General features: G+C 43.1%; 1 protein-coding gene across 1 annotated transcript in view; it reads left to right on the forward strand.

Moving 5' to 3' along the window:
- The window catches only part of Btk (Bruton tyrosine kinase), a 44,793-nt gene that overhangs the window by 26,585 nt on the left and 763 nt on the right, over nt 1-17,445 (forward strand). Inside the window, exons 6-18 of the mRNA XM_008848327.3 lie at nt 2,750-2,878; nt 3,384-3,451; nt 5,684-5,871; nt 6,432-6,494; nt 7,068-7,122; nt 7,344-7,423; nt 7,600-7,727; nt 9,331-9,405; nt 10,018-10,189; nt 10,679-10,895; nt 11,585-11,649; nt 13,465-13,583; nt 14,444-14,601. Coding sequence (XP_008846549.1) covers nt 2,750-2,878; nt 3,384-3,451; nt 5,684-5,871; nt 6,432-6,494; nt 7,068-7,122; nt 7,344-7,423; nt 7,600-7,727; nt 9,331-9,405; nt 10,018-10,189; nt 10,679-10,895; nt 11,585-11,649; nt 13,465-13,583; nt 14,444-14,601 — 1,517 coding nt within the window. The remainder of the gene's footprint in view (nt 1-2,749; nt 2,879-3,383; nt 3,452-5,683; nt 5,872-6,431; nt 6,495-7,067; nt 7,123-7,343; nt 7,424-7,599; nt 7,728-9,330; nt 9,406-10,017; nt 10,190-10,678; nt 10,896-11,584; nt 11,650-13,464; nt 13,584-14,443; nt 14,602-17,445) is intronic.

Consider the following 17,445-nt stretch of genomic DNA (forward strand, 5'->3'; position numbering starts at 1 on the left):
CTGAACCCAGGATCTTTTAAAAAATATATATTTTATTTTTATTTTATGTGTATATTGCCTGCATGTGTATAAGTGCACCCGTGTCATGCAATATCCATGGAGGTCAGAAGAAGGCATCATATCCCCTGGAACTGGAGTTACAGACATTTGTTAGCTGCCATATGGATGCTAGGAATTGAACCTGGGCCTTCTGCAAGAGCAGTCAGTGTTCTTAACCACTGAGCCATCTCTCCAGCCCTGAACCCAGGGTCTTGTGCATACTAAATAAGCATTCTACCAACTGAACTACATTCCCAACCTCAGCCAAGCCTTGAACTTGTGATCATCCTGCCTCAGCCTTCCAAGTGCTAGGATTACAGGCATGTAATACATGGTAGCCCCAGCTGGCCAGGAACTCACTATATAGACCACGTTGTCCTCAATCTTACAAAGATCCATCTGCCTCTGCCTCCCTACTGGGACTAAAGGCATGCACCACCACACCTGACATGGGGGTGGAACTTTTTAAAATGCTACTTTTGCCTACAAAATAAACATGACCTTTAGAACTTCTAGGCCTCCTCCAAAGCTTTAAAGGAGTACAGTGTGAGTAGCAAGCACTTAAGGCTTGAGTTATTTTCTACACTGGAATATTTTAGTTTTGTTCTCCTTAGCAGTAATGTGCATGTTTTTGGACCAGCCTGGGTATTTGTCCTAGTGTTTGCTATTGTCAGCTGTGTCAACTGTGTTTCCTTCTCTTGGTCGTCTGACACCATGATGCTTAGATGCCTTTTTCAAAAATATTGTGTATATATGTGTGGCTGTGTACATGCCACGGCACGTGTTCCGAGGACAGCTTTTGGGGAGTCTGTTTTCTGTCTTGTTTTTTTAAAAGAGTTATTTAATTTTGTTTCATGTGTGTGAGTGTTTTGCCTTTATGTGTGTAAGTGCACCACATGCCTGCAATGCCCATGGAGACCAGAAGAGGGCATTGGATTCCCTGGAACTGGAACAGTAGTTGGTGGTTAGCTGCCATATGAGTGCTGGGAACTGAACTGAACCCAGGTCTGCTGCAGGAGGAGTCATTGCTCTTAACTGCTGATCTATCTCTCTATCTTCCATCTTGTTTTTGAGGCACAGTCTCTCTTATTTCTACTCCATATATAAGCATCAGGCTCAGTCTCCTGTCTCCACTACCCATCTTGACTCTCCTCTCTTTAACTCCTATCTCGTCCACCACATTCAGCTTTTTCATCTAGTGACTGAAACTCAGGTTTTCAGCCTTTAGCAACAAGCACTTTTACCAGGTGAGCCATATCCCCAGCCTGGGATGCTTTTTTAAATGTATTTATTATTTATTTATTTATTTATTTTTATGTGTATGAGTGTTTTGCCTGCATGTATGTAAGTGTACCCATGTTGTATAATGCCCACAAAGGCCAGAGGAGGGCGTTAGATCCCCTGGAACTAGAGTTAAGGACAGCTATTAGCCACTACGTGGATGCTGGGAACTAAAGCTGGGTCCTCCTGGAAGAGCAACCAGTGCTCTTAACCACTGAGCCATCTGTCCAGCAGCACCGCCCCTCCTGAATTCTTTTTAAATTCACCTCATTCTAAGGTTCTCAAGGTTTCACTGAATTATGAACAGTAATTACACATACCTGTCTGCAAATCACTCTGTAAATTACTTCGACTTCTGGAAGATTTTTTTTGAGCTTACCAGCCCTGGGAAGGAAATGGAGCTATGGTGTTTATCTCTGGTAACAAAATCAGCATACCAAAAAAAAAATCCACCTACCTCAGTCAGTGGCCTGAGGATGATTGGGAACACTGGGAACCTGAAAGTTCTGTGCGTGTGCACGTGCGTGCGTGCGTGCGTGCGTGCGTGCGTGCGTGTGTGTGTGTGTGTGTGTGTGTGAGTGTTCCTACATGCAGACTCACCTGCATTTTCCCTTAAGTTCAGCTCTGCTGACTATTCTATAAACATATGTTACAAATTCTCCTGTGACTCAGGATCTGGGCATAGTGGCTCATGCCTGTTATCTCAACACTTGGGAGACTGAGGCAAGGGAATTTTTATGAGCTTGAGGCCATCCTGGGCTACATAGTGAGACTCTGTCTCAAAAACAAACAAGAAAAAAGTGACTGGAACTGGGAACTGGGGAATTGGGATACTGAAATGCAGAATAAGTTTGGCCTGGCCACATTATTGCCCTCGTCTGAAAAACAAATATTATTATTATTATTATTATTATTATTAATTTTTGGTCTTTTTGAGACAGAGTCCTCCTGTAGCCTCACCTGACCTAGAACTCACTATGTAGGCCAGGCTGGCCTGGAACTCACAGAGATCTGCCTGCCTCTGCCTCCCAAGTGCTGGGATTAAAGGCATGCACCACCACACCCAGCTTGAAAAACAAAGGTTATAATCAACACCTGTCATACAGGAAAATTGTAATGAGTACTGGGAAAACATAGTATCTCTGCCGTTGGGTTCTGGAGCCATCAGCTAATCTTATCGTGTTGACTGGAGATACTCATCATGATAGATCACTAAAGAGCACTTTGCAGGAACTGCTTTGGGTCAACGCACACAGGAAAGACAGTCATATGAACCAACTGGGCTGCTTGCTGTCTGCTTCCTCCAGGGTGGTTCGGGGGGAGCAGTTGTTTGAAGCTCAGCACCAACCTCCATCAAAGAGGAAAACAAGCAAATTGGATGTTCTCTGGTATGTCCTCTGTGATCTCTCTTTTTTCTCTCCTACAACAGTAATCCGGTACAATAGTGACCTGGTACAGAAATACCACCCTTGCTTCTGGATTGACGGGCAGTATCTCTGCTGTTCTCAAACAGCCAAAAATGCTATGGGCTGCCAAATTTTGGAGAACAGGAATGGAAGTAAGAGATTTGATCTACATAATTCCCCTCCCATCTATGTGTGTATGTGTATATATGTGTCTGTGTGTGTGTGCGCATGTTCATGAATCTGTGTGTCTATGTATTTGTGTCTGCAGTGCTGGGTATGAAACCTAGGGCTTCATGTAGCTACGTCCCTAGGAATGGAAGAGATCAGGATGCACACAGTTCCGTGTGTGTGTGTCACGTGCACGTATGCCGCCAGCCTAATTTCTCCTTTCTTTGACATTATTTCCATCACAGTCCCAAGGGTATATCAACCCTTGGGGATAACTCAGGGATACAACACAAATTTGCTCATTTTGACCACTGGGGGAGAGATTAGTTAATGAGAACTGAAATCTGCTGAGCTGTGTGACTTGGCACCTAGATTCTTTCTCTGACTTGCCTAAGGACACTGTGTACAACAGCAATGTCCAGGACCAAACTGTCACTGGGCCCTTTCCTAAAATGCATTCCACATCATCATTGGCTTCTTGTTTTGCAGGCTTAAAACCTGGGAGTTCTCATCGAAAAACGAAAAAGCCTCTTCCCCCTACGCCGGAGGAGGACCAGGTATAGAAGGAAATTGCATAATTTTTTGATTAAGTGGAAATTTGTGGTCAAACCCTGAAAATACACCAGAGTTTTAGACTTCCCTGGATCTTGGAAGTATTCATTGGTGTTTACACTGAGGGATAGAATTTGCCCATCTTCTTAGGACTTCCTCTTCAATGAAAAGAGGGTTACCAGGTCGCTCTTGCAGCCTTTTAATTAATCACTTACTTTAAAAAATTAATAAAGTCTTTTCAAACATATAGTAAAGTTTAAAGAATTTAGAGCTGAACACTCATATATCCACTTCTAGATTCTACCACTACTGAGACATTTATTATTACACCAACATCATAATCACCTGAACAAACAGACTGACTCTTAAATGAAATTTTTAAGAATGGGCCAAACTCAGAGGACGCTAGTTCCCCTAGCTATTTATTAGAACCCTCCTTCTCCCAGAACTGTGTGATGGATCTCTCTTGTCCCCGCAACCTGTGCAGATGGAGCTGTTTGTGTTCTCACCCTGTGCTGATAGAAGTGACTCTGGAACCCTGTTTCTCCTGCTGTACCCCAACCCCATCAGGCCACACCCCTAATTTATTCATACTGGTATCATCAGCTTCATTGGGGAAGTACAAGTTCAAGTTTGGCTCCACCCTTAATCCTCACCAACCTTCTGATTTTTTCATCCCTAGTTCACATTCATCCAAGGTCACGCGTACTTCCCAGCCTCCACTGTTTCCAATGGGTGTGTGTGCTGTTTGCAGCACTTTAGTATGTTAACTTGCAAGCATATCCACATCCATTCATTATATATTTTAAAAAATATTTTATTTTTTTTATCTTATGTGTATGAGTGTATTGCCTGCATTGTATAAGTGCACCCATGTTGTCCAGTGCCTGCAGAGGTCAAAAGAGGGCATTGGATTCCCTGGAACTGCATTTACAGATGGTTGTTAGCCACCATTGTGAGTGCTAGGAATCAAACCCGGGTCCTCTGTGAGAGCAGTCAATGCTTTTAACTGCTGAGCTGTATCTCCAGCCCCTATATTTCTAAATTTTTTGACTTATTTTAATTTTATATGTATGAATGCTTTGCCTGCATGTATAAAAGTGCACCCATGTCATGCAATCTCCATGGATGTCAGAAAAGGGTGACAGATCTCCTGGAACTGGAATTATGGACGGTTGTTAACTGCTGTATGGTTGCTGGGAACTGAACTTTACCACTGTGCCATCTCTTCAGCCCCTCATTTAGTATCTTTTTGGGCTGAGTATCATACTGAGGTTGCTAAGGAGATGCCCCATCATTGGTCCCAAGAACACATGGTTTTGCTGGAGTTAATGAAAAAATCATTAGTCCAGATTATGTCCATTAATAAAAGTCATTCCTACACTATCATTCTCTCTCTCTCGCTCTCTCTCTCTCCCTCCCTCCCTCTCCCTCTCCCTCTTTCTTTCCTCTCTTTTATTTTGAGATACAGACTATCTATCCCAAGATATTCTCTCCCCCCTCTCTCTCTCTGAAGGAGACAGGATCAAGGATGATCTTGAACTCTTGATCCTCTTGCCTCCACCTGCCAAGTGCTGATCTTACAGGTGTGTCTACCATGCCTGGCTTGCCTCATACTCTATCTATGTGCCTCTGTCTCCTGAATGCTGAGATTGCAGTCATGTCCCACCATGGCAAACATCTCACTTCAAAATATGATTGGGCGGGGGTCGGGGGACTGAGAGATGGTTTGGCTTGGTGGATAAAAATACTTGGCACCAAGCCTGACAACCTGACTTTGATTCCTGGGACTCTCATGGTAGAAGGAGAGAACCAGCTCTCAAAAGTTGTCCTTTGTTCTCCGCACATGCACTGTGACATGTGTGCACTCTCCCCCAAAATAAAGAAATAACTGTAATAAAAAACTTGATTTTCAACTCCATTCTGAGGTTTAGAAAGTATTACCATGCTTATTTTGTAAGGAAGAAAATTGAGGTTCAGCGTCACTTGCTACCATGCACGTTTAGTGCCAAACAGCTTTCCTGGCTTTGACTCTAGAATACAAACACTTTCTGGATAAGAGTATTAAAACACTCCCTGGGTGATCTTCATGTGTGCCTAAGATGGTTGTTGCATGGATGCGGACCAAAAATTTTATTATGCCTGATTTGGTAAACCAGAGGGTTGGAAGAAAAGAGGACAGTATGTGCTGACTCGCTAACCACCTCCCCCAATTACTTTTTCTCCTAACTACACAGATCTTGAAAAAACCACTCCCCCCTGAGCCAACAGCAGCACCAGTCTCCACAAGTGAGCTGAAAAAGGTTGTGGCCCTTTATGATTACATGCCAATGAATGCAAATGATTTGCAGTTGCGAAAGGGTGAGGAATATTTTATCTTGGAGGAGAGCAACCTACCATGGTGGCGAGCACGAGATAAAAATGGGTGAGTAAGCCAAGGGTGGTAGCGCACCCCTTTAATCCCAGCACTCTGGAGGCAGAGGCAGGCGGGTATCTTTGAGTTCAAGGTCAATATGGTCTACACAGTGAGTTTCAGGCCAGCTGGGGCTACAGGGAGACCCTGTGTCAAAAAAGGACCAAAAAAAATGAGTGAGTGTATGCACCCTAGCAGAGCATATGTAGTGCCTGCCCATTCTACCCAACACAACATACTGCATCATGATTCCCCTGTCCCGTGGACCAGAGATGGCTACTCCCATAGCACAGTGAATACTCTCTCTTCAAGTATTCCCCAGCATACAGCTCTGCATGTAGTCTCTGTCACCCCTCAGATGCACATACATACAATGCCAAGGTTGAGAATCACCAACATTCACTGGACTAACCAGGCATCAGAGACATATTCATTTCTGTGGGAAGGCCATAATACATGTATATGTTTATATCTCCATTTGAGATTGGTTTTAAGTTCAAGGAAGTGGGCCTAGAAATTTGTGTCCCTGAGGATGACGAAGTACTGTGTAATCTGTATTGTTTCTTTTACAGACAGGAAGGCTACATCCCTAGTAACTACATCACTGAAGCAGAAGACTCCATAGAAATGTATGAGTGAGTATGCTTATGTTCTCAGCACACAGTCTTCCAGGAGGAACAAAACACAGTATATACTTTTTGATACTTTCAACAAGCTTCGTTTATTTCAAGATACATATTTAAATTAGTAACAACTCGGTCACATGATGCCACCATGCCAAGTTAGTGTCTGTGTCTTGTTGTGTCACACCCCCGCAAGTCCTGCTGGGCAGGTTTTCATACTGCCAAATTCAGAAGAATTACATTTAAAGAACTGACACCATCGTGGGAAACATTTGAATGCATAAAAACACCAAACTTGAGCTAGGGTACTTTCTTCCCTCACCACTGAAGTCGAGTTTCTTGAGTGACCCAGTCTCTAACACCTTCTCTGTAAGCACTGCTCCCTGTCTGCCCTCTCCATTTCCATGAGCCCTCATTGCCAACCTGAGTGTGGGCAAGATGTTCTGTGTACAGTGTGCATGATAGATCCTTGATAACATTTGAATGATTGATGGAATCATATGAACTAGTGAGCCCTGAAGGGTACTCTAACCTCCAAGCCACTTAGACAAGGCTAGAAGTCACTCAAGCCCTCTCCCTTCACAGGTGGTATTCCAAGCACATGACCCGGAGTCAAGCCGAGCAACTACTAAAACAAGAGGTGAGTACAGGGGCAGGAATCTGGGATCTGATGCTTTCTTCTGACCTCTCCCAGTACATATGTGGTGCACTTACAAACATGTAAGCAAAATACTAAAATACATAAAAATAAATAAAATTTTTTAAAAAGAGGTGAGTACAGGCCACAAGCAATGGGCATTCTGTGTGCACAGTAAATGAAAGTCCAGAACTGGGGAACACCTTCACCTGTTGTTGTTTCAGGGAAAAGAAGGAGGCTTCATCGTCAGAGATTCCAGCAAAGCTGGAAAATATACTGTGTCTGTGTTTGCTAAGTCTACAGGGTAAGTGTTACTGTTCCAAGGCCCGTGGGTAAATGGCCAAGGGTGCCCTCCCAGTACACCCTAATGAGTTGCCTCTTCCACTTCCACTGCCTTAAATTCAAAACTCATCTCACTCCACTTTTTGTATTTTTCTAACCCTTGTTTCCAAGTTACTGACTAAACATCCATTTCTTCAGGGACCCTCAAGGGGTGATACGCCATTATGTTGTGTGTTCCACACCTCAGAGCCAGTATTACTTGGCTGAGAAACACCTTTTCAGCACGATCCCTGAGCTCATTAACTACCATCAGCACAACTCTGCAGGTGAGTACCTGAGACAACTGAGCAGGCTGTTAGAAACAGGAGGCACAAGTCAAGACAGAGAGATGAGAGGAAGAACAGCCACACAGGGCAGGATGAATTAGCTATGGAAATAAACCTGTCATGCTAGATAGAGTGCTAGGCAAGAGACAGTTCGACTTTGCACCCAATAGGGACTGACTTCTATCTTTTCAAAAATATTTATTTTTATTATTTTAAAAATATTTTATTATTTTTATTTTATGTGTATGAGTGTATTGCCTACTTATGGGTAGGTGCACCCATGATGTGCAATGCCTGTAGAGGTCAGAAGATGGAGTCAGGTCCCCTGGAACTGGAGCTTTGGATGATTGTTAGCCACCATGTGGTTGCTGGGATTCAAACAGTGCTCTTAATTGCTCTCCAGCCCCTATTTTTATTTAATTTAATTAATTAATTTATTTATTTGTTTATTTATTATGTGTAGGAGGGTTTTTTGGGGTTTTGGTTTTGGTTTTTTTGAGACAGGGTCTCCCTGTAGCCCCAGCTGGCCTGGAACTTGCTATGTAGACCAGGCTGGCCTCAAACTCATAGAGATCCACCTGCCTCTGCCTCCCGAGTGCTAGGATTAAAGGTGTGACCACCACACCCAGCTATTTTTATTATTTTTAATTACATATATGTTTATGTATCTGAGTATATGTGTCTGAGTACAAGTGCCTCCGGAGGTCAGAGGCATTACTTCCCCCTGGAATTGGTGTTTTGGGTAGTTTTGAGCCACTTAACATGGATGCTGGGAACTGAACTCAAGTCCTCTGGAAGAGCACAACCAATTCTTAACTGGTGAACCATTTCTCTAGCCTTCTACTTTTTAAATATAGTGCTGGGGATCGAACCCTGGTCCTGGAACATGCTAGGCAAGTGTTTGATTATGGAAATATACTTCCAGCTTTTTTTTTTTTGGTTTTACTTTTCATTTTGACCCAGAGTCTCACTATGTTACTCAGGCTGGCCTACAACTCTGTAGCGCAGGCTGCCCTTGAACTCATGATTCTCCTGACTCAGCCTTACTTGTTTACTGATGCTCATTGCTAAGGAAAGATAACGAAGAGGCTAGTGACTAATTGAACCAGAAAGTATTCATTAGCAGTTATTCATGTTCCTAGTGTGCACCCAGCAATTCACTCAGTTCTAGAAGCAAGCACAGTAAGTTGAGTTCCTTGTCCTGAATTAACATACAAGTTAGATACTTTCTTTTTCTTTGCATTTTTCAGGAATTTTAATTTCTATTTTTATTTGATTTTGAGATAAGGTCAAGACCTTATCTTGCTATGTAGCCAAGGTTGGCCTTGACCTCACAGAAATTCTCCTGCCTCAGTCTCCAGGGTGCTAAAATTCCAGTTGTAAATCACTATACTCAGCAATAGAGTATATTTCAATTAGTGTTTTCTCTTTTTTGATCCCAAAAACTTTTGTGAGGGGAGAAACTTTCAGAAAACAATGTCTGTGGAGATCTTCTGGGATTCAAAATGAGCTAGAAAGATTCATATTAGAATTGTTAGGCTTTGAGTGATGATGTGCAAGGAATCCCTTATGCAGTGCTGACCATGTGACCTCTCTGTTTCAGGACTCATATCCAGGCTGAAATACCCAGTGTCTAAACAAAACAAAAATGCGCCTTCTACTGCGGGCCTGGGCTATGGTAACTGCTTATTTCTCTTGGGTTGGGATCACTGGCAGTTAGTTACAAGAGTTATGTCTGTAGACATTGCCTTACAGAGTGTTCTTAGGTCAAGGCATTTATTTATTTAATGATTTTTCTCCCTCTAGTGGTTCCTACTGGAACTGGAAGAGGAATTGATTGGGGTTGTATTTTAATTTTTACATTTATTTATTTGTGTGGCAATCAGAGGACAATTTGTGGAACAACAGTTCTCTCTTTCCACCATGTGGATTCTGTGTATCAAAATCAGGTCGTCAGGCCTGACGGCAAGCACCTTTACCTGCTGAGTCACCTCACCAGTTATTTTTAAGTGTTTAACATTTTTTTCAACATCATTTCTGAGTTAATTAACTGTCATTACTAACATAATCATAAATGGATTTTGGAAGGCTGTTTAGTTTAACTCCTTCAATATGATGAATTTGTACTTAAAAGCCCAGATTCCTCCAGCTAGTAACCCCCACCCCCTGAGATTTACCCAAGTAAATGTAGATTAGTACTCCTGAGAATCCCTTTGCTGCATTTCCCATTTCTTCCCTAGTAGGGAATATATGCCTTCCCCAAAGAATCACACCAAGACTTTGTTGACAGGATCATGGGAAATCGATCCAAAGGACCTGACCTTTTTGAAAGAGCTTGGGACTGGACAATTTGGGGTAGTGAAATATGGGAAATGGAGAGGCCAGTATGACGTGGCCATCAAGATGATCAGAGAAGGCTCCATGTCTGAGGATGAGTTCATTGAAGAAGCCAAAGTCATGATGTGAGTTACATCCCCAAACTCAACTCTCAATTCGGTTGTAGGAAGAGTGGTCTAAGATCACTTACAATGAGAGAAATATGAGATCAGGGCCCGAGGTTAATCTTTGGTGGGAGTTCTGACTGCTCAGGTAATCGTTTCTCTGACATAGATACTGGTTAAGAATAGTGTCGAGCATTATGTGGCCCATCCCAGTAGCATTTGGGAGTAGATGTAGAGCATGAGCCTTTCAAAGAAAGGATGATTGTAATTTTGCCTTATTGTTTTGTTAGCCCTGGGCTTGTTTCCTGTTCAATTGATAGGCTCCAAATCCCTGCTCTTCCTCACATATAAGGCACTTTGGGGGTTCACAGTGGAAAAGAGAAAAGTAACCTTGCTGTTATGGTAACTTATCTGATGCTCTATCTTAGGCCAACCCCTTTGCTCCCCTGCCCCTTTATGACTAGTCTGCAGAGGCAAGAGGGGAGGACTACCTCCTTGCTTCTCCTGTAGGAATCTTTCCCATGAGAAGCTGGTGCAGTTGTACGGAGTCTGCACCAAACAGCGGCCCATCTTCATCATCACTGAGTACATGGCCAATGGCTGCCTTTTGAACTACCTGAGGGAGATGCGCCACCGCTTCCAGACTCAGCAGTTGCTGGAGATGTGCAAGGATGTCTGTGAAGCAATGGAATACTTGGAGTCGAAGCAGTTCCTTCACCGAGACCTGGTGGGACCTCAGATGGATTGGGGTGGGGCTAAAAGGGGTGAAATGAGCACCACACACTGTAGAGGAGGGTTACAACTGCTATGATTTTAATTTTCTCTAGAAAACACAAGTTAAGTGTGCCTCTGTCCTAGTGGTGAGTCAGTCCACTGTCTTCAGCCTTAATTCCAACAGACAATGGTTCTATTTGTAAAGTGCCTTTGAAGTAAACATGAGAACCTGCATTGAGATCCCCAGCACCCACGTAAAAGCCAGACATGGTGACACATGTCTGTAACCCCAGAATTGGGGTATTGGGAGGAGACAGACAGATGCCTGGAGTCCATTGGCCAGCTATCCAAGCCCAATTGATGTACTTCAGTTTTGTGATCCTGTCTCAAGAAATAAACTGGAGGATGATCAAGGAAGACAGTCAACGTTGGCCTCCCCATGCACAAAAATACATGTGCACAGCTTCATGCACACTTGCAGGCACACATGAACATGTTTATCCACCACACACACAACAGAACACAACACACATGTATACACACACACACACATACACAGTGGCATCAACTAATTCCTATTAGATGGAAAAGTGCCTTCAGCTGATGGCGATTAGTCTCAGTTTCATTTCACTGATCGACAGAAACTTTGTCTTAAACCTGTGTGCCAGGGATGCAGTCTCACTGGTATCTGTTGCATTATAGGCGGCTAGAAACTGTTTGGTAAATGATCAAGGAGTGGTTAAAGTGTCTGACTTCGGCCTGTCTAGGTGAGTGTGCCTTTTTCATCTTATTTAGTTATTTCTGAGAAAGGGTCTTGCTGTGTAGTCCATGCTACCTGCTCTCACATTCATGATTCTCCTGCCTCGGCTTTCTACTGCTAGATTACAGGCATGTGCCACCCACACCTGACTTCATATTGACCTTTTTAAAAGCAAAAATAGAGATTATTGCCCCACCTTAGTTGAGGAACTATTGGCAGCCAATCACTGCTGGGTGGGGGAGAGTTGGTGTTGGTCTTCTTTAAGTAAGTGATGACCAGGCTCCAGTAGATGAACTTACACTGAGGGACATCTGGGGACACAAACCTGACTTGATAGGCCTTAAAATACAAGACAGAATGCATGAAATCTGGTGGGGGAGCTGCGGGGGACTTATGGGGGAGTGCAGATAGGGAGGGGGTCTAAATCTGATTAACATGTATTATATGAAGTGTAAAAAAATTTAATAAAATATATTGTAAAAATAGCACAGTACAAACATAGGGATGCATTATAATTTTTAATCCCTTTGTTTCTTTTTTCTATTTTCATTCTGGTGTTTCCTACCATCTGCATATTCCTTTTCTTATTCTGATTTAAGTCAGTTCTTTAACTCTTATATTCTTTCTTTTCTTTCTTTTTTTTGACACAGGGTCTCACTATGTATCCCTGGCTGGCCTGTACCTCACCATGTAGACCAGGCTGACATCAAACTCATAGAGATCCACCTGCCTCTGCCTCTGTAGTGCTGGCAATAAATTGTAGTGCTGTCATGATGCACGGCCTCATTTTATTTCTTACCTTTTGGGTTTTTCGAGTTTCCCAAACTGGCCTGGAGCTCACTCTGTAGCCCAGACTGGTCTTGAACTCACAGCAATCCTGCCTCAGCATCCTCCCTTAGCGTCTTGTCTCAGTTTCTGGAGTCCTGGGATTACTGGCATGAGTCACCACCCCAGACTCCTCCACTAATGTTCTATCCCCAGTTCTTTATCTCTGCTCCTTCCTCCTCACCCCCTCCTCCTTCTTTTCCTCCTCCTGCTGCTGTAAGCTATTTCTCCAATATCTTATCTTGATCTGTTAAACTGCTAACTTTATTATTTCTTTGGTCTAACCTCCAATGGCAACTGCAGAATAAAAAAATGTTAAGAAAGAAAGCAGACAAAGGAAAGGGCTGTGGAGAAGAGGAAAGGAGTACCTATTAGGTTTTATTACAGTTTATCTTTATTGTAACTGCATTTTCAATCAGGAAAGCCAAATAAGAACTCAAGATATGAGCTAGGCCTGGTGATGCAGGCCTGTAATCTCAGCTACTCTGAAGGCTGAGGCAGCAGAAGAATCAAAAGTTTAAGGATAGCCTGGGGAAGTCAGTGAGACTGTCTCAAATTAAAAAAAAAAAACTATAAAAAGGATCAGGGATAAAAGATACCAAAGTCCTCTTCTGATCTCTGCCCACGGCATTGCATTGGGTGCCCTCACATATATGCAGGCAATACACTCATACACATAATATATTGAAAAATAAAATAAATAAAAATAAAAAAGAAAGGATCAGGGATGTAGCTCATTAATAGGGTGCCAGTCTAGCATGTGCAAGGCTTTGGGTTCGATCCCTCAAAAGGCAAATGAATACTTTTTTAAAAGAAAAAAATGAAACATGGATCTTGTTAAAAGTAACATTTGTTGAAGGCACTGGCTGGCCAGCAGGGACTTTTGAGAAAGACTGTAAACATGTATTTATGTAGCCCTTAGGAGTGTGCCAAGAAGACTTATGCAAATCTCAAGCAGCCCAAATCCTAACAGTAACAAGTCTTGACTCCCTTACAGGTACGTTTTGGATGACGAATACACCAGCTCAGTAGGCTCCAAATTTCCAGTTCGGTGGTCTCCACCAGAAGTCCTTATGTATAGCAAGTTCAGCAGCAAATCTGACATTTGGGCTTTTGGTAAGTAGACAGGAATATACAGATTCGGATGGGGAGATGGCTCAGTGGGTAAATGCAAGCCTGATGACCTGAATCCAAATCTCCAGAACCCCCACAAAAGCTGGATACAGTACCATGGGTGTCTGTAATCCCACTATGCCCCTGCCAGGAGATGGGAGGCAGAGGCAGGAGAACCACCAGAAGCTCATAGGCCAGCTAATTTTGTTAATGTACCAAAAAACAAGAAGAGAGATGCTGTTTCAAACAAAGTAGAATGCAAGGACCAATACCTGAGGTTGTCATCTGGCCTCCACATGTATGCTGTGACAGAGAGAGAGAGAGAGAGAGAGAGAGAGAGAGAGAGGCAGAGAGATAGAGAGATAATCCAGATTACAACTCAAAGGAAGATAATGTAATGGGAATGTTCAATTTTGCATCCTGCACAGAGAGATTGTTCTTGCTTTCATTCGTCTAATCTTCAGGGGGTGCTTACCATGTGTCAGGAACCTCAGGGGTTTCTGAGGACACACATAGTAAGCTCAACATAATCCCTGTCTTCTTAGAATTTACAGTATATCCTGGGAAACAACTCATTCAATACCCAAAAGCTTTTGAATACTAATTATGTACTAGTCACGCTGCCAGATCCAGTAACAGCCGAAACAATAAGATGCAGCCTCTCTTCTAAAGTCGCTGAATGGTCTAGTGAAATGCAGATAGCCATCAGTGTAGCCAGAACTATAGCAGAAGTCTATATAAATGCAAAATGCACAGAGGAGGAAATCAGCTCATTCTCATCTTTGAGGTTCATCTGGATAGATTAGGACCCTCACTATTCCAAAAGACTGCTAACTGACTTAATATACTTTTTCATCTTCTAGGAGTTTTAATGTGGGAAATTTACTCCCTGGGGAAAATGCCATATGAGAGATTTAGTAACAGTGAGACCGCTGAACACATTGCTCAAGGCCTACGTCTCTACAGGCCTCATCTGGCCTCAGAGAGGGTATATACCATCATGTACAGCTGCTGGCATGAGGTGAGTGTTATAGAGATCCTGCCTAAATTATTCCCTTGAACTTAATTTCTCGTTTAATTGGCCAGTCCCCACTCTCCACAAGACATGCCATCTGGGCACAGAATGATAGCTGCATGTACTCTCTGATACCAGCCTGCATCCCAGTCCTCTGTTGGCAAAGGCTTTCCCAGGTCCACCCCAGTTCTCACTAGTGTATCATTAACAGATTCTATTATGTAGTTCAGCTTTAAGGAGTGGAGTCTGTGGGGCATGTCATCTACCACAGCAGACAACCAAAGGGACTCAGATTAGTGTGCAGATGTTCCAAAGTCTGTCATCCTTTACCTGGAACTCCTCAGGAACTCATTGGTCTGTCTTCCACTTTTCCAGCCACCAACCTGTTCTGGCTGAAAGTCTAAATGAGATTTTAAAAACTCTACTGCCTTGAAGTGGCTTTAAATAGTTTTAGTTTGTCTGCTCGGGTTTTTGTTTTTGTTTTGTTTTGTTTTCTGCTTTTTTAATTTTTTGTGTATTTTTATTGAATTTTTGTATTTCATACAAAACATCTTAATCATCTTTATACCCTCTCCCATCCGCATTCTCCAAAAAGCCATCCCCCACCAGATTTCATGCATTCTGTCATTTATTTTAAGGCCTATTGAGTCAAGTTAGTGTACCTAGACATCCCTCAAGCAAGGTCATTCGCTGGGGTCTAGTCAGCCTTTAAAGTCACCCCCTTAAAGTTCAACTCTCCCTCACCTAGCAGTAATCAACTGCCAATATTTCCTTGGCTGAGGTTGGGGCCTGCTGCCCATCTCCCCAGTTCTATGCTGGATTTTTGTCTACTTGAGTTTCCACGGGTCTTGTGCACCCATGGGTCTTATGACACCATTGCTGTAGGTTCATATAAGCAAGGTTCCAGGAGCCTGTAAGACTCTGTTTCCATACGGATGGTTGCGGATGGGCAGTTGTGGTATTTTGGAAATAAGGAACCTGTCCCACTGTTGCAAACAATGCATTCTTTTCTGGGGCTAGGGATATGGCTCACTTAGCAGAGTAATTACATAGCATGCATGAAGCCCTGGGTTTGATCCTTAGTACCTCACAAGCCAGCTGTGGTGGTACAGGGCCTGCAGTCCTAGCACCTGGGTCATGGAGGCAGAAGAATCAGAGTTGAAAGTCATACATAGTGAGTTTGAGGCCAGCCTCCTGAGACCCTGTCTCAAACAAGGAAACAAAGCTGGATGTGGTGGCACACGTCTTTAATCCCAGCACTTGGGAGGCAGTGGTTTTGAGGACTTCTGTGAGAGCAAGGCCAGCCTGATCTACATAGTGAGTTCCAGGAAAGCTGGGGCTACAAGAAGATCCTGTCTCAAAATTCTTTGCTGCTTTTACCTTGGGTTGTTCCTCCACTATTTCCTTTTTTTCTCTCTCCCTCTCTCTTTCTTTCTTCCTTCCTTTCTTCTTTCTTTCCTTCTTTTTCTTTCTTTCTTTCTTCCTTTCTTTTCTTATATGTGCCTGCATGAGTTTATGTGCACCATGTGTACGCAGGTGCCAGCAGCAGTCAGAAGGCCTAAGATCCCCTGAAATTGGGCTGTGGGTGCTGGGAATGGAACCCAGGTCCTCTGCAACAACAGTCAGCTCTCTTGTGCTGATTCATCTCTCTTACCCTTTCATCTAGTTTTCAGAAAATCCTTAGCAATCTTGATTTGATAACTTAAAGCTCTAGCAGGAAATGAATGCTAATTCTTTGGGCACTCGCCTTTAATCTCAATACTCAGGAGGCAGAGGTAGGTGAGTTTGAGGCCAGCCTGTTGTACATAGCAAGCTTCAGGCCAACTAGTGCTACATAGTGAGACCCTGTCTTAAAAAGTGAAAAGAAGGGGCTGGAGAGATGGCTCAGTGGATAAGAACACTTGCTGTTCTTCCAGAGGACCTGGGCTCAATTTCCAGCACCCACATGGTGACTAACAACCATCCCAAACTCCAGTTCCAGGGGTCCGACACCCTCTTCTATGGGCATTGCACACACATGGTATACTTTCATGCATGCAGGCAATACACTCATACACATAAACTAAAATAAAATTTTAAAAAGAAAAACAACTCAAAGCACTAAGAAAGAAGTGGCCCTTTGGTTCTGATAGATTGAGACCATTCTGTCATGAATGTTTCCTGATTTATTAAATACCTCTGAAACAGTCAGGCACAGTGGTTTATGCATGTAGTCCCAGCACTCAGAAAGTAGATGCAGGAAGGATTGCCATGAGTTTGAGGCTAGCCTGAGCTACAACTGAGTTCCAGGCTACAGAGTGACACCTGTCTCAAACAAACAAACAAAAAAAAACAAAAACAAAACCCTAAACTTCTGGAGTTTATGGCCCGTGGTCCTCCAAAAGAACCTTTATCTGAAGGCCAGACCAATAAAAGGCCCCAGCTGCTCAGGGTTCATGCCAGGCAATGGCAAGTCCTTGTTCATTTAGCTTTTTAGAAACTGCATCGAAACCTAACTACACATTATCCCTGCTTGTAGGTTTTCTGTTCTGCCAACCAGTTAAAGCATGCTTGAGAGCTCTTTTCACTTCAGCTCCAAGATGAGTGTATACTGTGTATAATTAGGTAATGAACTTGTTGTCCTCAGTTTTAATCAATTTGTCAGTTTAATTTGCCAATTCTTATCACACAAATACTTGAGTTGTTAAAGATGAAAAGAACACAAGGGGGCTGGAGAGATGGCTCAGTGGTTAAGAACACTGGTTATTCTTGCAGAAGACCCGGGTTCATATCCCAGCACCCACATGACAGCTAACAACTGTCTATAACTCCAGTCCCAGGGGATCCGACAGCCTCTTCTGACCTCCTTGG

The sequence above is a fragment of the Nannospalax galili genome, unplaced genomic scaffold, assembly GCF_000622305.1.
Source record: "Nannospalax galili isolate Female #2095 unplaced genomic scaffold, S.galili_v1.0 scaffold3, whole genome shotgun sequence".
In the NCBI taxonomy this organism is placed as follows: Eukaryota; Metazoa; Chordata; class Mammalia; order Rodentia; family Spalacidae; genus Nannospalax; species Nannospalax galili.